The 20,941-nt window shown below is 50.0% G+C and overlaps 1 protein-coding gene across 3 annotated transcripts in view; it reads right to left on the reverse strand.

Annotated features, from left to right (window-relative positions):
* Positions 1-2,077: 2,077 nt before the first annotated feature.
* OSBP2 (oxysterol binding protein 2) overlaps positions 2,078-20,941 on the reverse strand; it is a 158,190-nt gene continuing 139,326 nt past the window's right edge. Inside the window, exons 4-14 of one of the 3 annotated variants that reach the window (XM_057744131.1) lie at positions 20,216-20,408; positions 19,552-19,669; positions 16,448-16,496; positions 16,060-16,203; positions 15,043-15,288; positions 12,669-12,789; positions 12,386-12,489; positions 12,218-12,313; positions 11,928-12,112; positions 3,889-4,115; positions 2,078-3,637 (exon numbers count right to left, since the gene is read on the reverse strand). In XM_057744131.1, coding sequence (XP_057600114.1) covers positions 3,495-3,637; positions 3,889-4,115; positions 11,928-12,112; positions 12,218-12,313; positions 12,386-12,489; positions 12,669-12,789; positions 15,043-15,288; positions 16,060-16,203; positions 16,448-16,496; positions 19,552-19,669; positions 20,216-20,408 — 1,626 coding nt within the window. In that variant the 3' untranslated portion in view covers positions 2,078-3,494. Of the gene's footprint in view, positions 3,638-3,883; positions 4,116-11,927; positions 12,113-12,217; positions 12,314-12,385; positions 12,490-12,668; positions 12,790-15,042; positions 15,289-16,059; positions 16,204-16,447; positions 16,497-19,551; positions 19,670-20,215; positions 20,409-20,941 lie in introns of all 3 variants that reach the window. The other 2 variants (XM_057744133.1, XM_057744132.1) reach the window with 2 other exon arrangements.

Consider the following 20,941-nt stretch of genomic DNA (forward strand, 5'->3'; position numbering starts at 1 on the left):
AAACCTAGACGCGTTCCCCCTTGATCCTCTGAGACCCCGAGGGTCTCTGCAGGCTGGAACCTCCCTCCTCCCCTAGCAACCCCTCAGGGGCACCAGTCCTGTGCTCCTGTCCGGCCTTCAGTTCTCCTCCCCTCACTGCCTCCCCCTCATGTCCTTCTCAGGGGTTCCTCTGGTCTTCTTGGGCCTCGAGGTCCCCCACTGATGTCGGGCAGCTGGCCTAGTTGTGGGGAGACGTGAAGTCTGCATCCTCCCACCTGGATACTTTTCCACAGATCTCACTTCCGTGTCACCAGTATTCTCTTCATGTGTAATCTGCTATAAAATTATTATTTTTAGTGATATTTTTCAATTTCTGTAGGTTCTTTAGTGTTTTTGAATGCTTCATACTCATTTTCAAGCCACCTTTCTGTTTCTATAAATATGTTAAACATGCTTATTTTATATTATGCTTGTTAATTTCACTACATCAAGTAGTTTTGTTATGTCTGATTCTGCTGTTATTTCTGTTGGCCATGGTTTATGCCAATTTGTGTGTTGTATTTCCTTGTGTGTTTGGAGATGTTATACTCTGAGCTGCTCATGTTCCTTGCAGCTTCACATCTGGGGTTCCATAAGGTCTGGAATGAAGGGGAGAGCCTGCAGAGAGGATTTATTTCTTTCATGAGACTGGGGACATTGCCAATTTGGGACCATGCTGTATTCTCTACTAGAGGTTTTATTGGCCCATCCTGATGACATGTATTTGGGCTGTGAAGCCAAGTGACGGTCTGCTCCTGATTACAAATTCTTATGGGTTTTTTTTTCTGCTCTGCTTATGATTAACCTTTAAGACAAGCAATTTTCCTTGTATTTTATTACTGGTTCACCATTATATTGAAGGTATAGCCCTTTGGGGGCCCAGCTTTAGGGAGAATATCTCCAACTGGATGCCCTATATCAGGCAGGTCACTTGAGGCGGTGAAAACTTAGGCTCAGTAAATGGCTGTGAGGAGACTTCAGAGATCTTATCTCCCCAGGTTTCAATACCCACTTAATTTTTGGCCTGAGGATTCCTTATATTCATTCCAGCTCATGGATGCATTTATGGTGTTTCAAAATTTTATCCAAGATGTCTAGTTTTCCACAAAGGAGGATAATCCAGGCACCTAGCCTACTATCCAGAAAGAGAAGTCCCTCTTAAACTGGTTGGTGTAACGAATGATTTACAATTAAAAGCTTCCCAATTTTGACCCATTCTTGCATTTCTGTGTACAACTAACTTGGGCATGTTTACCAGTTTGGGGTTATCAGTTCTTTGTTGGTGGCTGGATCGATTTGCTGTTGTCATATTTGGATATACAAAAATTCTATTCTCATATTCCATTCCCTCCCCTGGCAGATCCTCCTCCACTGCCTCCTGGGTCAGGGCCATCCTAGGTGGCCTCACCCCCTGCCATTCTCTCCAGTGAGAGCTGTCCTTCCAGCACCTTGGCTGCGACTCACCAGTGCCTGCCTCCCCACATATGGGAAAGTTAAGGCCCTGGTTAAGGAAGGATTTGTGCGGTGCCAGCCTTGGATCCCACAGCACTGGGGTGTTGGGACAGATGGCTAGAGCCTGGCTGATGCCCCTGTGGTGCCCTGTCCCACTCCATCCTGTCACCTGGAAGTGCTGGCAGTGGGAGGAGGACCCACTGGGCCAGACCAGCCACCCTTGGCTGGGTCCTGGGAGCTAGTGATATAAGTTGCTTGGCAACCTGGGGCCACAGAAGTGGCCCAGGTCATGGTCATTGAGCAACTCTAGAACTCACCAGGGCCAGTGTTCTCTGTGGAGAGTGGTGAGGGCCTCGGTCTGGCCCCAGGCCAAAGTGACCCTCTGCTAGGTGCCACCTCAGCCCTCTGCAGCCTTCCTGGCCCAGACCCTGTCCCACCAGGTCTTCCACCCCTGCCCTGCCCCATCCAGACTAACTTCCCAGTGCCTGCTCCTGGCACTGAGCAGACTAGAGCCCCACGCCCCTCCCCCAAGCCACCTGTGGGCTGTCACTTGCTCTCCAGGGTCAGCCCTCCTCCACCCAGTCACGGGCAGACTCAGTGACAGGGCCATGGAAAACTTCAAATCCAAGGTTTTTTATTACTGGTCAGAAGGTGCTCACTCACAAACAGTTCTGAGAAAAGGAACATTGAACAGCTCTGCCGCAGGCCTCATGGGGCTGCCCGCCTGCCCTCCAGTGGGCACCCTAAGGCATTTCACACGTTGGTGTTTTCGCTACTGTTTCTTTATAAAAACAAAACCAGTCCTGGAGTAGAAAGTAAAACCCTGTGATGAATTTTCAGGACCAAACTGAAGTGTGAAAGGTTGAGTAGGAGTTCTGAGGGGCTGGGACAGTGGCCACAGGGGTCCAGTCTCCCCCATGGTTGGCAGAAGCCATTGGAAGGGGGTGTGAGGAGAGGGTGGGGCACAGCTGGCAGGAGGGCCAAACTCAGACAGGAGCACCCTGTCTTCATCATTTTTTCACTTCTACATACCATAGAAATTTAAGCAAAATAGCTATTTTATATGTATTTATATATCATATATATAAATCAGGCAAATAAAGAGTTCAGGGGCGCCGAGATGGGGCACCCCAGAGGGGGGATGCAGGGTTCTCTGGTGCCCAGGACATCAGCCCAGGCTGAGCTGAGGGTTGGTTCTTATTGCTGATTTGGGGCCTGGTTCTGTGGCAGGAGCACCTGCAGGCCCGGCCCCTGGCCTCCTTGGGGCTGGGGAGCAGCCCCAGCATGGCCAGGACTTAGGCAGGGGCTGTTGTCCTCAAATCCACATGGTGGGCTCTCCGTGCCCCCCTCCCACCGTCGGTGGGGCTGTAGCTCCCGAGACAGCTGACTTGTGCTCTCCTGGGCCAGGGTGGCCCCCTGGTTCCCTTCTCTGGGGGGTTCTGGGCTCCTGGGGGGCAGGCAGCTCAGATACAAATGGCCCTGCTGTTTGAGCTACAAAATGCCCCAGACTCAAAGGGGTCTGTCTGGCTTCCTGATGTCTTAAAAAGAAGGGGCTCTTGCCAGGACACTTTTGTGGCAAGAAAGCACACTTAGAAAGTTGTCCACCAAGTGCTGTACTAAAAATATTTACTAAACATCTTGGCTAGAAAGAAATGGAGATCATTTTTTCTAAAAAAGTCAAAAGCAGCTCCCTGGGAGGGGGCCAGTTCCTCCCTGGAGGGCTGGTGACTGGGGCAGCCCAGGGCCCGGGCCAGCCTGCCTGAGTTGTGGAAACTAGAGCTGGGGGTCCTCATGGGGCCCAAGTCCATGATGAAGGGGCACAGGAGACCCGGGGCACCTGGGGGCTGGAGAGAACCCGGGTCAGCACTTCCTCCTTCCAAGGTGGGAGCCCCAAAAGAGTGTTATTAAAAAACAGAGGGAAAAGGTGGGGTGGGTGGGAGCACTGTTGAGGACTAAGTTGAGTGCATTAAATAGAAGGTGGACCAGGCTGTGCAGGCGCCTGTATTTGCAGGAAGGGGTGGTGCTCAGAAGATGTTGGGGCACATGTGCCAGTCCTGCTTCTCCTTGGCCTCCCAGTAGCCACCCTTGTACACGCAGGCCGTCTCCCCGGTCAGCGGGTCCAGCCTCTTCTCGAACCACAGCGGCACATACACTTCAGCCTCCTTCTCTGCCGGGTGGCACAGTGGGCAGGTGGGTGGGAGGCCTGTCTCCTCCCAGCGCCCCAGGAAACCACTCCCTGTCCCTTCTCTTTGCTCCTGGGGTGTCCCCCTTCTCCAGCACCCCTCCCTGACCCCAGGGAACCCCCTCCCTCCCCCTCAGCTTCATTCCCCTCAGCTCCTCCCAGTTAGTGGGAGACCCCGTCCCCTCTCCAGCTGGCCCCTCTCCTCACTCCCGGGGCCTCCTCCCCACCAGCCTCACCTTCCTCTGTGCCGCAGCCTCGTGAGCAGGCCTCCAGCCTCCGGCGCCGATTCATGCGCTGCTTCTCCTCCAGCCGCTGCTTCTCTGTGTTGGCCTCGTCCCAGTGGCCCTTCTCCATCAGCCGCTGGTCGGGCCTCAAGCGGCTGTCCGTGGGCGCCACGCCCTCCTCATGCTCGTTGAGGGTCAGGGCCAGCTCCGAGAAGTAGTACATGTTCTCTGCGTTGTCCCTGTAGGGCCCCGCAGGGTGAGCGGCCAGGATGCGCTTGGCGCCCCCTCTGCTCCCCCTCCTGCATGTCCACTCCACCCCTGAACCCCTACACCCAGCCTTGCGTCCATCTTGCCCTTTCCTCCCTGCGCCTTGCAGGCTCCACCGATCTGTATCTCTTTTGCTACGTTATACTTCTCCAAATTTGCGGGCTTCAGTAGTTGCAGCACGTGGGCTCAGCAATTGTGGCTCACCAGCTCTAGAGCACAGGCTCAGTAGTTGTGGATCATGGGCTTAGTTGCTCCGTGGCATGTGGGATCTTCTTCGCCCAGGGATCAAGCCCGTGTCCTCTGCATTGGCAGAGGGAAGTCCCTTGTTGATCCTATTTTAGGTTTTTCTGCTTTATTGATTTTGCTTATATAGTCTTCCTTCTACTTTGTTGGGGTTTCTTTTGCTGCTCCTTTCCTAACTTCTTGGGATAGATGCTTAGCTCTGTATTTTCCCATGTTTCTTTTCTAATATGTGCATTTCAAGGCTATACATTTCTCTCCAACTGCTGCTTTGGCTGCATTCTACCATTTTTGTTATGTATTATTTTCATTATCATGCAGTTGTATTTTCTAATTTTCATTATACCTTCTTTGTCCTGTGGGTTAGTTGGAAATATATTTAAGTGTATGAATATATGGGCATTTTTCTAGTCATCTTTATGTTTAGCACAGTTGCTTTGGGGTTGGACAGTGTACTTTGCATAATTTCATCTCTTTGAAGTTTGTTTTGTGGCCCAGTGTATGGTCAGGTTTTGCAGGCATTCCTCATGTGTTCAGAGAGGTTGCGTTTTCCACAGTTGCTGAGCGCAATGTTCCACAACTGTCCTGAAGGTTCTATTGCCCAAACGTGTCCTCCAGACTTTTTTTTTTTTCTTCTGCTATCCATTACTAAAAGAGGTATGTTAAAATCTCCCACTTTGATTGTAAACTAGTCCATTTATCCTTATATTTCTGTCAACTTTTGCTGTATGTATTTTGGGGCTGTGTTATTAGGTACAGGATATATTCAAATTTAAAATCTTCCTGGCAAATTGAACCTTTATCATTTTGTCCCTCTTTGGTCTTTTTGTTTTAATATCTGTTTTGTGATATTACTAAAGCTGAAGGCAGCTTTTGTTCAGTTAGTATTTCTATGTATACATATCTTTTTCCATCCTTTTATTCCAATCTTTCTTATTTAGATGTATTTCTTATAAACCACATATTGTTTGATTTTTAAAAATTTGTCTGAAAGCTTATAACTATAATGGGAACACAATGTAATTACTGATATGTTGGATTTAAATCTATCTTGTTTTTTCTCTTTTCATAGTGCTCCTTTTTTGGACCTCAGATGCATAGTTTTGGATTAATCATAATAGTTGGTACATTGATCCTTACATGGCCTGCTTGTATTAATGCGACCTTGCCACCTAAACAAAAGGTAGAATCCTGACAAAATCTATATCTAACCATAGGGAAAACTCACCAATCCATCTTCTTCTCAGGTAGCCATTGGCAGGGCTCCTGGGTCCATCAGTTCTTTCTTTTCCTTTTAATATAATTTTATTGCAGCTTCAAGTAGTCTTAAGTGTGTGTGTATATGTCTCTATGTGTATTCATATACATATATTTTAGATACTTGTTTTTAACTGTATAAAAAGAATATCATGATGTATGTAACCTGCTGGGACTGACTTGCTTTTTATAAACTTAGTATTATATTGCTAAGATTTATCTGCAGTGTATGTTGCTGTGGTTCATTTGTTTCAACTACTGTAAATACTGCCTTGTGTGAATATACTACAGTTATTCATCTAATTAATTTGGGTTGTCTCCAGGTTTTTGCTTTGAGTAATCTTATGCATGTTTCCTGTTGTACATTTATAGGAATTTCTCTTGGGTAGATACCTAGAAGTGGGATTACTGGACTGCAGAGCCTGCGATGTTCTTCTTTAGGAGGTAAGGCCACACTGCTTTCCAGCATGGTCACACCAGCTCACATTCCTACCAGTTATGTATAAGAGATACTGTGGATCCACATCCTCTTCAACACTTGATATTACCAGACTTTTCATTTTTTCAAACCAAATAAAGGTAAAACTGTGTCTCGTGGTTTTGATTTGCATTTGCCAATGATGTTGGTCATTTTCATATGATGATTGGCCATAAGCATCATTGTGTTTCTTCTGTGAAATTCTTGTTCATGACTCTTGCACTTTCCCATTGGATTGTTTTTGCTTTATTTATTAAGTAGAGGTTCTTTGTGTATTCTTTTTTTTTTAATTATTTTTTGTTATGGCAGAATACTTATGTATTCTTAATACTAATCCTTTGTCAGTATAAATACCATGATTACCTTCTCCAAGTTTATATATTGTCTTTTTGCTTTATGTATTTATTGGCTGTGTTGGGTCTCTGTTGCTGTGCGCAGGCTTTCTCTAGTTGCGGCGAGCGGGGGCTACTCTTTGTTGTGGTGTGCGGGCTTCTCATTGTGGTGGCTTCTCTTATTGTGGAGCATGGGCTCTAGGTGCACGGCCTTTAGTAGCTGCAGCACGAGGGCTCAGTAGTTGTGGCTCAGGGGCTCTAGAGCGCAGGCTCAGTAGTTGTGCACCGGCTTAGTTGTTCTGCAGCATGTAGGATGTTCCTGGACCAGGGATTGAACCTGTGTCCCCTGCATTGGCAGGCGGGGATTCTTAACTAGCACGCCACCAGGGATGTCCCCCCCCCTTTTTTTTTTAATTTATCTTTGCTTTAAGTCGTCTTTTAGTGAGCAGAATTTCTTTTAATGAACAGAAGTATTTTAATATAATTGAATAGTCAATGTTTTTGTCTTATTTAAGACATATTTCCTTCAGTTCTAGAAGATACTCATCTATATTTTCCACTTAGAGTTTAACTTATTGTTTAACAGTAAGTCAAACTTAACACTTACTGTTAAGAACTTTATTTGGAGTTGATTTTTGTTATAATGTAAGGGAAAGATTCACTTAATCTTTTTCTATATGGATAAGCATTTTCCCCAGATACTTTTAGTGGATGGTACCCTCTTTCCATGTGCTCTGATACAACACCGAAGCTATGTACACATCCATGGCACTGTTTCCAGGCTCACTATTCTGTTTCACTATAGCTTCAAAATAAGTCGTGGTATCTAGTAGGTCAAGTCCTCTTTTTTTTCTGTTCTTCTTTAGAAATATCCTGCCCCTTTATTCTTCAATATAAATTAAAAAATCGTAATATCAAGTTCGATGAAAATCACTATTGGGATTTTGTTTGAGTTACTGAGTCTTCTGATCACGACATTTTAATAATACTTACTCTTTCTACCCACCAAAATAGTATCTTTCTCCATTCATTTAGCTCTTCCTTGATATCTCAGCAAAGCTTTATAATTTTCTCTATAGAGGTCTTGCATATATTATAAGATTTATTACAAGGTCCTTGATACTCTCAGATATGATAATTGGTGTCTTAAACTGTATTTTCTAGTTGTTTCTTTTAGTGTGTAGAAATGCAGCTGAGTTTTGCATATTAATCTTATATTGAGGCACCTAAGATGCTTTTTCTGAATCTGTTCAGATCTGTTAATGTAACAAATTAATTTACAGATTCATCCTCGCGTACCCAGGATAAACTCAACATGATTGAAGAATGTTAGGTTTTCTGGTGTTTTGTTTTGAAATTGTGCTTATCTATGAGTGAAATAGGGTAGAACTTTTATTTTCCTATTACTATTTTAGCCTGGTTTGTTTTCAGGTATCTTGTACTGGCCTCACAGTATAAGAAAGGAAAGTATTTCTTCTTTTTCTGTGGTCTGGAAGATTTTGTACAAAATTGAGATATTTTTCTTGAAAACTTCGTAGAATTCACCTATGAAACTACCTGGGCTTTGTGTTTTCCCTGTGGGAATTATTAAACTACTGCCTCAGTATCTTTCATTATTTCTTTATACTTTAAATATCATAATAAACATAATGAAAACAATATTTATTTCTGTATTCTCTCCTTGATCAGTCTTGCCAGTGCTTTTGTGTTTTTTTCCCTCAAAGATCAACTTATGACTTTTTTAAACTTCATTTTATTTCTTTCTATTTTATATCTCTGCTTTTATTTTTATTATTTACTTACTTTATTTACTTACTGCATTACGTGTGTGGCATGTAGAACTTTCCCCACCAGGGATTGAACCTGTGCCCCTCGCAGTGGAAGCATGGAGTCTTAACCACTGCACCACCAAGGAAGTCCTTGCTTTTATTTTTAAGGTATATTTTCTTGTTTCTTTCAGTTTGTATGCTGAACTTTCTCTAATTCTTAGAATGAAAAAGCCTTAATAAGGTTATGTATACCTATTTAAGGCATTACATTTTCTTTGAAGCTTTGCCTTAGGTACATCCAGCCAGTTTTGGTATCTTTTTCTTCTCATTCAGTTCTAGGCACTTTAAAACTTCCATTCTAATTTATTATTTTGCCCATGAGTTAATTTAGCAACTTAAATTTTTTTTCCAAATATGTGGGGACTTTTTCAACATCTTGTTCAGAACTTCTGATTTGTCTTATTATAGATTGTGGTCTGTGTGCTACCCTCTGTGCATTTGTTGAGGCTTTCTTTAGGGCTTAGTACACGATTGATTTTTGCATAAATTCCACATATACTTGAGAAAAAGCATGTTCTCTGTTGCAACCATAAGTATATCCTGTGTTTTTTCGCTGTCTTGCTGAGTTGTTTTTCCCTGTTTGACTCTCAACAAGTGAGATGAGTGTATTGAAATCTGTCTTCCACTGTGGTGATGGATTTATCCATTTCTCCCTTTATGATCAATATGTGCTTTGTGTATTTTTGAGGCTCTTTCACTACATGCAGAATGTTTGTATCATGCATACTGTTTATATCTTCTTGGAGAACTCAACCTTTTATCACGTAGCAACTCTTCCATCCCTAATAATACTTCTGTCTTAAAGTCTGTTTTTACCTGATATTAACATAGCTGTTATAGCTTTTTTGGTTATTAGTATTTTCATGATATGTCTGTCTTTTACTTTCAAGCTTTGCCCGTCTTTATGCTTTGGATCTTTCTTAGAAGGTGCATGTATCTGGATATTTAAAAATGCAGTCAGGTGGGGGGGGGGGGGACTCGAGGAGGGGGGAGTCAAGGAAGGGAGGGAATACGGGGATATGTGTATAAAAACAGATGATTGAACTTGGTGTACCCCCAAAAATAAAAATTTAAATAAATAAATAAATAAATAAATAAATAAATAAATAAAAATTTAAAAAATGCAGTCAGTTGTTATTGGATTGGCCAAAAAGCTTGTTTGGGTTTTTCTGTAAGATGGTAGGGAAATATATGGTTGGTTTTTGGCCAACCCTATATTTTGCTTTTTTAACTAGTGAGTTTCATCTATTTATATTATTATGCTTGGACTTATTTCTACTGTGTTAACTTACTGTTTCTGTTTGTCTTTTTCTTTTCAATATTTTTTTACTGATTTAAAAATCTTTTATCAGTCTCTACTTTCACATCCCCTGGTGTCCTTCTCTGTCTACCCAAACCCCATCATGTTAACATCATCTACACTTTTAATTCTGGATTACTGTGGGAACATCTTCTCTTTTTCTTTGCTTTTAGTAATTATTCGGTCTTAGTAATTATTTTTAAAAAGCCACACACACACACAACCTTTTATTTCATATATCTATTGTAGCATCTTCTGGAACTTTTTCCCTCCCCCTTGTAAAGTACTAAGTCCAATACAGTTTTCATTGTAGGTTTTTGTGTGGCAAACCTGAGGCTGTTCACCTGAGAACATTTGTTTTTTATCACAGCCTCATATTTGAATGATAGCTCGGCTAGACAGAAATTCACCTTCTAATCTCATTTGCTTCATTACTTTGCAAATATTACTCTAACATTGGCTGTTAAAAAAATCTCATGTCAGTCTGATTCTTCATTCTTTACTGAAATCTCTTCTCTCTGTAAGCTGTTAGAATTTTCTCCTTGGTGTCCTTAATTTTCAGTATGGTGTGGTCTGGGCAGAAGGTTTTCTTTATTTCTTGTCTCTGGAACTCTAACGGGCTCTTTCAACCCAAGTTCTTTCATCTCTTTATTTTTATGTGGGGAAATTTATTTCCATCATTTCTTTAACTAGTTCTCTCTCCTTTCTATTTTTCTTTCTTTCCTTTCCTTCTGGGAATCCAGTTAAACATGTTGGTTTACTGGCTACTCAAGGAATTACAGTATGCACAGCTGACACAGTCAAGAATCAGTGTGCATCGTGACCCTCCTCTTGGCTAGCACAAGGGCCTTCGAAGAGTATCCTTCCAGTTATTCCTTTTCTGACTTACATGATTGTGCAGTGGTACTTAATGTTTACATTTTAAACCCCACAAGACAGTATTGTTCTTATTTACTCACTGTGCACATAGGTTTTGTTCCTCATTTCACACATCGTGGTTCTTCCATCTGGGAGCCCTGTCAGTGCAGGTTTGCCGGTGGTATAATGGGTGGTTTGAAAATGTCTAGTTCAGCTTCACTCTGTAAAGATGTTCTCGCTGGGTGTGTAATTAATTCTCAGCTGGCAGTGAGTCTGCACCTCGAAGATTTGATTTGACTGTCTTCAAGCTCCCGTTATTGCCGATGAGGAGACGCCCGTCAGTCTGCTGTTCCTCGGAAAGGAACGTCTTTTTATTTTATTTATTTATTTTTTTAATAAATATTTTTATTTTTTAATTATTATTTTTTAATTTATTTATTTATTGGCTGCGTTGGGTCTTCGTTGCTGCACATGGACTTTCTCTAGTTGCGGCGAGCAGGGGCTACTCTTCTTTGTGGTGCACGGGCTCCTCATTGTAGGGGCTCCTCATCGTAGTGGTCTCTCTTGTTTCGGAGCACAGGCTCTAGGCGCGTGGGCTTCAGTAGTTGTGGCACATGGGCTCAATAGTTGTGGCTCACGGGCTCTAGAGCACAGGCTCAGTAGCTGTGGCACACGGGCTTAGCCGCTCTGTGGCATGTGGAATCTTCCCAGGGTAGGGCTCGAACCCATGTCCCCTGCCTTGGCAGGCAGATTCCCAACCACTGCGCCACCTAGGAAGTCCAGTAACGTCTTTTTAAAATCTGGCTGTTTAATATTTTCTCTGATCTGGTTTCAGCAGTTTCACTGTGTAGATTTAGGTGTGGAAAATCTTTGCTGTCTTCTCCTCAGATAAAACGCCTCAGGTGGTCTTTCTCTTCTGGACTTTGACCAGAAAAGAAGCCTGCTGGACCCTTGGACCCTGCTCTCAAACGCGACGTGCACTACATGTCCTGACTCTGCACCCTCCCAGGCTCCAGGGACTCACTCTGGGTCATCAGGTGGCCAGCCTTCTCACTCTAGCGTCTTGTCTTTTCCAGGTTTTGTCTCTTTATCTGAAGATTTTGATTATTTCTTCTGACTTACATTCAGTGGGTTCTCTGTTAAACCTTCCTGTGGAGTTTTCAATTTTTTAGTTATTTTTCCTTTGTAGAATTGCTGTTTCTTTCTCTTTGCAGTCAGCTGTGCCACTTGTTATAGTTTCCTGCACTTATTTTCATGTTTGGTTTTCATTCCTTGGACTATGGGGACTGTTTAAATTCTCTGCGTAGGACGTGCTACCACGCTTATTTACAGTCGGGTGTCTGGCTCCCCTCACGCAGGGACTGAACCCTCCTGTGCCTGCTGCTCGTGTCCTGTCTGGCCGGGCGGGGACGCCTACCTGTCCACTGCCCACTCAGCTCCTTGTCCCCTCCCTGCTCCCTGCCTACTTTTCGCCCTGCAGTCCCACTCACGGCAGCGGGTATTTCTTCCACAGCAACTTGGCCGGTAGCGTCTGGTACACCGTTTTCTGCTTCCCGTCCGAACCGGGGCTGCTGGGGCTGCTTTGCACGATCTTGGCACACTCCATCTGTTCATCCCATGAGCCTGACAGCACGTAGTGGGCCTTGCCCTGGCTGTCACTCACCACTCCTGTCACCTGTGGACATGGGCACAGCCAGTGTAGGCACACACCCCGCTCTGGGACCCCCCCCCCCCCCCCATCCAACCCCTTCCCGAGGCTCCGAGAGGTGGCCTTGCTTACCTTCCGGGCCACCTCTTTGGAGAAATAGCTGTAGGGTAAAAACTTCAGCTGGCACCGGTCCTTTGTCTTGTGGTTCACAATCTCAATGTCCCCTGTCTGGGGAGGGAGGGGCGTGGTCAGCGGCCAGTCCCTGGGCCACACGAGCCCTCCCTGAGGGCTCCCCCTGACCTGGTCTATCCAGAGCTTGCCCACGATGATGTTGTGCACAGTTGAGGTGCTTTTCCTCCACACGTAGTGATTCCCACTGGCCTGGAAGTCTAAGTGGATGGCACCTGGAGGCCAGACACAGGGTCAGAGGTGCGGCCTGCCATGCTGGGGTCCAGCCAGCCTGCTCCACCCACTCACGGTCCCAGGGTGCTCGGAACCAGAAGCAGTGGTTGTGCAGACAGGGGACAGGGCACAGGCCGGGGGCATCCAGGAAGCCTGCAGGTGGACTAATGTCCCCGCTCACCTAGCGGCATGATGGAGAGGTATTTCCCCCGGAACTTGCTGGAGATGGTGATCTCCTGCCAGAGGCTCCAGCCATGCTTGGAGAACACGTAGTGTGCGGCCGACGGTGGGTGGTGGCTCACCTGAGACCAGACCCACAGCCTGTGAGTGTCTGCTGGACGTGGCCCGGGCCCGCCCCCAGCCGGTCGCGGAACAGCCCTGGGCCCAAGCATGCAGGTCTCTGTGGCCCTGGGAACTAGGATGCACGGCAGCGCCCGGGCCCCCCGGGAAGGGCAGCACTCCAGTGGGAGAGCAAGGGCATGGCTGGGGGAGCAGCCTGGGTGGCGCTGTGGGCCGGGGCGTCGCCATGCCTGACCTGGGCTGTGGAATGAGGGTGATGACAGACTGTGACAGGCTGTGCTGAGGGTGAGTAAAGCGAGCACATTAGGCTCTAGCAGGGGCGTCAGGCCCCTTTCGAGTGAACCTGCCCTTCGCCTGCGGAGGCCGCGTCTGCTGTGCCGTGTTACACTGAGGAGGCCCAGACGGGGAGGTCCCCCGGCCAGCCTGGCTCCAGAGCCGGCATCCAGCCAGGGTCCTGCCCACCCAGCGCCTCCGCCCTGTCCTCTTTAGCCCTGGCCAATCTGACCACGGTCTCACCACCAGGACACCGCCATCAGCTTTCCCTCGCCTGTCCCTTCTCATTTCTGTGGCTCCTTTGGTCACAAGGTTAAGGCGAAGCCTCTCCCGGCCTCGCCTCAGAACTGCAAGCGTGGGCTCCAGCCACCCTGCGCCCCTCCACACAGACGGCCCAGAGCTCCTGACACTCCCTGTGGGCGGCACCGTTTCCTTCCTACATCTCAGAAGCACAGGCCAGACCTGCCAGCCGCTCCTGGGTGGTGAGTGCGTGGTCCCCGAGCCCGTCAGGTGCCTGTGCCAGGGCCCCCACTGGAGCCCGCCCACCAGCAAACTCAGGGACGCGACCCCAGTGACCTGGCCCTGGAGCTCTGTGTCATCGCCTCCTTCTCAGGCAGACGATCCAGTCGGTCCAGCTGCTCACAGCAAGTGCTCTGGAGTCATGCCTGGCCCCAGTTTCTCACGCTCCTCATCGAATCCTTAGCAAATTCTGGCCCTTCTTTCTTCAAAACAGCATGCAGGATCCGCCCTTCCCCCCACCCCGCCTCCAGCCTCACCGGCCTCCCTGCTCCACCCTTATCACTGTGCTGCACTCTTCCCCACAGCAGTGGCGGGGGATCCCCATAAAACTGCCTCCTCTGCCCTCCCGTGACTCCTCCCACACAGAAAAGCCTCCTGCCGCCTGCCCCCTTCTTTCTGACCTCGGCTCCTTCTTTCTCCCTCACTCTGCGTTGCCAGACTGCTCCCCGACCACTCCTTCCTAGAAGAGCCAGAACCATCCACATACACAGTACCTGCTCCTCACCCCCCAGCCCACAAGAACAGGTCACTTCCCAGCTGGCTGCACCCTCAACGCCTAAGCAGCACCTGGCACGTGGATACTTGATCAGCTCTGCTCAACGAAGAAATGCACTCTGTCTATAGTTCAGGCCGGGAACCCTGGGTCATCCTTGCCACCTTCCCCAGGCTCCCTCCCCACATCCAAAGCAAGCCCCTAGCTCTACCTTTTACAGCAGGCAGAGCACACCTTTGAAACCAGCCACTGGACTGCAAAATGTTTGCTTTCTGAGCGCAACCCCGGCCACAGCAGCGGCTGGTGCTCAGCGGCAGCCTGACCGCATCTATCCTGGGCACCTTCATGCAGTGCCTGCCTGGTCCTCCCAGCACCCAGTGAAGCACCAACAGAATCGCTCCCCTTCAGACAAGGATGCTAGAGGTGGGCTGAGATGCCTGAGGAGCCCAGTTTTGGCTCTGCCCCATGGGGAGAACAGTACCTGCAGGGAAGGCCTGGAGAAGGGATGGAGAGGATGGAGGCAAGCTTGAGCCCTGGCCCAGGGTAGGTCCTGGGGCTCCTCACACTCCTGGCTTCCACCATCACTGGCCACGGCCCAGGGGGTACAGGCCACTCTCTGCTGCCACCTTTCAGCTCAGTGGTGACCCCATGCTGTAGCCCACCCCACTCCCTGACAGCACCCTGCAGACGCCCCTCCTTCACTGCTGCACGCCTCCTGGCCCAGAGCAGCGTCCTCCCCTCCCTCCCCCCCCCCCACCCCCCACCAGACCCAACTATCCTCACTCAGCTCTCCTCCCACATGGCCTTCACTGTCCCCAGGAGGCCTGTTCGGTGGGTGCCCCTGATCTGCCCCTGCTGCAGGCCCAGCTGCCTGACTGGACCTCAGCTTGATGGTCCCTTGGGTCAGCGGCTGTATCCCATTTGTCTGGCTCTGACCCCCAGGCCTGGGTGGGAGGTGCATGGGCCTCACCTGCTCGCAGAGGGAGCGCAGGCCCATGTCATCGAGACGGTCCAGCTCGAAGGTCTCGCCCAGCATGGGGTTGAAGGGCTTGGCAATGCGGTGCACAGTGGTGGAGTAGGAGGACACGGAGAAGGCAGCCACCAGGCACATCTGCTCCACAGAGTTGGTGCAGTGGACCGCCTTGTCCAGCAGGTGGTGGTACTCCAGGTCCTCCGTCAGCCGCTGGAGCATGGACAGAGGCTCATTAAAGTTGACCTGTGGGCAGGTGGGCAGGGGGTCAGGTCGGGGGTCTGCACAGACCGTCCACTGCTCCCAGCACAGACCTGGGGTCGTTGGCACAGCAGCCTTGCTTTTCTCAGATGTTCAGGGACGTCACTGCTCAGACCAGCTTCACCGTGAGGCTCCTGTGACGACCTGTCTAAAGCCTCAGCCCCACTCGCTGGCCTGCCTCCCTGCCCTCCTGCCTCAGTTTTCTCCATGGCCCTCCACACGTTCTGACCTGCTGCATCAGTCTCCCCTCCTAGAACGTAAACGCCGTGGCAGGGAATCACAGGAATCAGTGAGAGAATAAACAGGGGAGTGAAAATGGATGATGTGGGTCTACTCATACCCGGAGCCATTATGCACGTTTTCTGTCCTGTGTCACGCAGCAAAACCAAGTCTGGCCTGGAGCCCCCCAGCTCCCTCTCTGTGGAGATGCCACTGTGGTCCAGCAGCACAAGGGTGGCAGCCCAGCCACACACACAGCCCAGCGCCACCACTCCCCATCTGCCAGGGCAGGAGGCGTGCTGCGGGTCCCCATGTCTGATCAACTCAGAGCCCCTTACCGGCTCCTTCCCTCCATGCCTGAGACCTCTGCCCTGAGGGAATTTCAGCAACACCAGAGAACATGATTCAATAATGCAGTACATGCTTGGAGCATGTCATTTTCTTAATGACACCCAGGGCTGTGTATGCTTCCATGGGCCGTTACTTCCTGTTCACGCACAAGAAAACAGCCCCCAGGCCACCCTGCCAGGCCCCTACCGGCATGGGTATCTTGGAGAGCTCCCGGCCGATGCAGTTCTTCATGATGCTCCAGAGGTTAAGGCTGTAGTTGGGCTTGTCGGGGATGCGGACACGCCTCTTGACTTTAGGGGGGCCCTGGGGCACAAGCGGGACATCTAGCACCTGCCAGAGAAGCAGAGTATGCCTATCAGCAGAGGCCAGGGTGCCTCCTCAGCCCCAAAGCCTTGCCCTGGCTTCTGGCCCAGGGCAGTCTGAGGACCAGGCGCACACTGGCATGTTGCCAGCAGGAGGGCCCGGCTCTGCCTGAGCTCAGATGAAGGCACCCCAGGCAGAGGGCCCGCCCCCAGGGGGCCCAAGCGCAAAGTGCCGGCCTCCCCACTTCACCCCCCCTTGGGGCCCATCTCACATTGTCTGAGGTCCATTCCACGGAGCCTGTAGTCCCACCTTCAGCTTTTCTGCAAGAAACACAAAAGGGAAGGAAAGGCAAGTTATTTACAAATCCCAAGGCCTCCTGGGGACCTGGCCCCCTTCTATCCGGCCTCCTCATTGAGGCTCGAGGGGCGGCTTGCATCTCCAATGGGAGCGTCTCCAGTTCAGGACTCAGGTGGGGCTGAGGGACCTGGGGCAGTGGTTTGGAGGGGCTCCCACCCACTGGTGCCCTGTGGCAACAGCCGCCCAACGAAGTCCTCACCGGGGGTCCCTGCATACAGCTCCTTCCTGGGGACTGGCTGACCAGGACCCAGAGAAGCCAAGGGGTGGCCACCTCTGGGAGAGCACCCTGGAGCCCTGTGGGTGCCCTCTGGCATAGACAGACCCAACTGTGTCCTCACTGCTGTTCTGATTCTTGCATTCGACTGGGGTTCAGGAAGGGAAGGAAGTGGGTTGGATGCATCTCTGTTTCCAGGAATACCTGTGGTGAGATGGTAGCCAGCGCAGCAGGGGGCGCTGTGGCTGGGGGCCCAGACTCTGGGGAGCCCCCAGGAGGGGTGACCTGGGCTAGCCCAGTCGGGACAGGCACTTGGCAGTTAGGGCCTCGGATGGGAATAACACCCTCCCCCCACCCCAGGTCACTGGGGAGAAGGGGTAGACACTGCAGACAAGGGGGCACCCTGGCGGAGGACCTGCCCACTGCCCGGTGCAGCTGCAGCATGAGGTAGGGGGCTGCATGGGCCTCGGGGGCTGTGCCAGGAGCCAGGGGAGCCGATGAAGAGTACTGAGCACAGGGTCAGCTGCTTGCTGGTTGGGTGGGAGCAGAGTGGCCTGGCTGTTGCTGAGGTGTGGAAGGAGGCCAGGGCGGGGCATGAAGGAGGCTAAGCCCAGGCCCTGGGGCTCCAGGTATGAGGGAGTGGGTGGGGAGCCAGAGGGAACTGAGCAGGACCCCCCTGGCCTCAGAGCCCAGAGGGTGATGTTACCAGGCGATAATGCAAGGAAACTGAGAATGGATAAGCTGTGCTAATTTTGAGAGCAGTATGAACAATTTAAAAATATTATTGGGAAATGCAATGTTTATAGCAGCACTATTTACAGTAGCCAAGACATGGAAGCAACCTAAGTGTCCATCGACAGATGAATGGATAAAGAAGACATGGTACTCAGCCATAAAAGAGAATGAAATAATGCCATTAGCAGCAACATGGATGGACCTGGAGATGATCATACTAAGTGAAGTAAGTCAGAGAAAGACAAATATCCTATAACATCACTTATATGTGGAATATAAAGTATGACACAAATGAACTTATTTATGAAAGACTCACAGACAAAGAAAACAAACTTATGGTCACGAAAGGGGGAAGGGGGATAAATTAGCAGTTTTGGATTAGCAGATACAAACTACTATATATAAAATAGGTAAACAACAAGGTCCTACCTTGTTGCACAGGGAACTATAGCACAGGGCACTATATTCAATATCCTGTAGTAAACCATAATGGAAAAGAGTATGAAAAAGAACATATGTATTGGATGGGCCAAAAAGACGTGGAAAAATCTAAACAAACTTTTTGGCCAGCCCAGTATATATATGTATGTAAAACTGAATCACTTCCAACTGGAGGATGGAAGCTGCCTTAGAGGACTGGGGCGGGGAGGGTGGGGGGGACTCGAGGCGGGGGGGGGGGGAGTCAAGGAAGGGAGGGAATACGGGGATATGTGTATAAAAACAGATGATTGAACTTGGTGTACCCCAAAAATAAATAAATAAATAAATTAAAACAAACAAAAAAAAACTGAATCACTTTGCTGTACACCAGAAACTAATACAACATTGTAAATCAACTATACTTCAATTAAAGATTTTTTAAAAATATTATTGGGAGGGACTTCTCTGGTGGTGCAGTGGTTAAGAATCCACCTGCCAATGCAGGGGACATGGGTTCAAGCCCTGGCCCGGGAAGATCCCACATGCCCAGAGTAACTAAGCCCGTGTACCACAACTACTGAGCCTGTGTGCTGCAACTACTGAAGCCTGCATGCCTAGAGTCCAAGCTCTGCAAGAGAAGCCACCACACTGAGAAGCCCATGCACCGCAACAAAGACCCAGTGCAGCCAAAAATAAATTTTAAAAAAAGTTTAAATATTAATGGGGAATGGAAATACACTGCTGATAGGACCAAAAACTCCCTGAGGGGTAAGAGGAAACCAAACCAGGCTTTTCCCTGGAAGAAACCAGGACAGGGAGGTGGTGAAACACACTGGTCCACGAGGCAAAAAAGGAGCGGCCACAGGTTTTCACCAGCCTCCTCCCAGTGGGGCTGGGCAGGCAGTGGCACAGACAAGGGAGTGAGGCTGCTGGGAAGCTTGCAGTTCCTGAGGGCGAGCAGGGGAGCACGTGGCTCTGACACGCCTTGTGCGGGTGGTGGTGGGCAGCACGGGCTGCGGTCAGTTCTGTCCCCCATGGGGCTCATGGGCCACTTCTGTGTCAGGACCTAAGATAACCTGATGAGAATGGTGAGGGGACTGAACCCCTGTTCATATCAAATATGTGCTCAAGCCCTGTGTGCTCCCCTGTCCGCAGCCTTGCTGCCCACCCATCTCATCATACTCTTCCCTCCACAAACGTTCTTCCAGCTCCGTCCACATGCATGGGCGCTTCCCAAGGGTCCCAGGGAGTGTGGCAACATGGTTTTCAGTGCAAGTAACTATCTCAGTTACTATTAATGTGTACTTGGAAAGATACTCAGAGAAAGCTTTCATGAAAAATGAAACAAAGGCTTTGAAGTAGAAAATAAAAGAAGCTTTCTGTGTCTCCAGTCTGCTCTGGAATGCTGACACGGTGGGTGGGGTGGCTGGGACCCTGCGTGGCTCAGGGCAGGAAGTGGATGAAGCCAATAGCCTGTTCTCCATTTAAAATGAAATCCTGATACAAACATTATTTGGGTATTTTTGATTTAAAGAAGAACAGAACCAATCTAAGCAAAAATACCGTCTGGAGCAAGACTTAGAGAAAAGGCGGGCACAGCCAGCCCAGGAGAGGTTCCTTCCTAGTGGCCGCCCAGCCCGCAAGCCCACCTGTCCTCCTTGGGCTCAGTGATCACGGTGATGAAGGATGTGGAGTCTTCCATGGCATCGAAGTACTCGGTATCTTCATCTTCCTCACTGTCCTCGCCTTTGGTGGTTAAGAGGCTTCCTAGAGACGTGCAGAGCCGCTGCCTCAGTTTGCGACTTGTAATCTTGCCTGCCGGGGGGAGGTCCAGAGCCCCCGGGCCCTTCTCACCCCTGTCACTCAGCTGTGGGGCCCACGCTCCCTCTTCTGGACCGCACTGTCCTCTCACCCTCTTGCTCAGAGCCTCCTTCCTTCCAGAAGCTTCCCCAATCTCTAAACATGCTGGTCAGTCTGTCCATGGCCCAGCTTCCCTTTCTGATGGACCCCCTTCCCAGGGCACGTGTGCCCCCAAGCTCGAGGTTCGGGGGGCGGCCACCTGGCACCCAGGCAGCCCTGCCACAAGAGGGGATGTTTGGGATCATTGAGCTCTTTGGAGAGTGGGAACCTAGATAGGGGGAGACTGTGCCCGTCGTGGGGGACATAAGGTATATGGGCACCAGAGTCGGCCAAGCAGGCCCAGGTGGGGTGCTCGTGTGAGGGGCACGTGTCCCTGGGGGGCTGTGTAAGCTGAGCCACCTGGCAGAGGGCACACCGAGAGTGGAGAGGACGGATGGACAGACGCCCGCTCACCCTCACTGAAGCTCTTGGTGGGGTTGGTGGCCCGGCCGGGGGCACTGCGGAAAGCACGCTCGAGGCTGTTGTGCTGCTTGGCCAGCTGCTCGATGGTCTCCTCCAGGTGGACGCGCTGCTCCTGTTCATACTGCAGAGCCCGCTGCCATTTCCGGCTGTGCGTCTCTGCTAGTTCCAGGAAGTCCCTGCAGGCCTGTGAGGGGGCGTGGCCTGTGAGCCAGGACGGGCAGAGAGGAAGGCCCGGGGTGCCTTATCCCCTCCCCCTCCCTTGGCAGGTGGTTCAGAAACACCTTTGCTGCCCCCTGTGGCTTCCATGGGGTCATGAGGACCCCAGCTTCCTTAGAGCCAGCCTGGCCTCTTGCCCTGGTTGATGCCCCACAGTCAGGATGCCGTTTGAGGGCGCCAAGCCTGGTGTTGCCGGTCATGCTGCCTTGCCAGCGGCAGCTGGGGTGCTGGGTGCTCCTCGTGGGGGGGCCCCAGCTCTCAGCTGCTGCATCCTCGCTGTGACAGGGACCACGCAGCACTACCTGAAGGGATGCCAGGAGGCGCCAGAGAGGTGACGGGGAGCTTGGGGCCAAGGAACACTCGATGGACACCCCCTTCATCACGGCTGGTGCCTGAGCACATGCCTTCATCCTGCCTGGGCCCGGCTGGCTCTCCCACCCCACAGGGAGCCGAGCCCCGGTGGCGGCCTGGCTGGTGGAAAGGCCCCCGGCCTGGGGCTCC

The sequence above is a fragment of the Hippopotamus amphibius genome, chromosome 8 (genome assembly GCF_030028045.1).
Source record: "Hippopotamus amphibius kiboko isolate mHipAmp2 chromosome 8, mHipAmp2.hap2, whole genome shotgun sequence".
Taxonomy (NCBI): Eukaryota; Metazoa; Chordata; class Mammalia; order Artiodactyla; family Hippopotamidae; genus Hippopotamus; species Hippopotamus amphibius.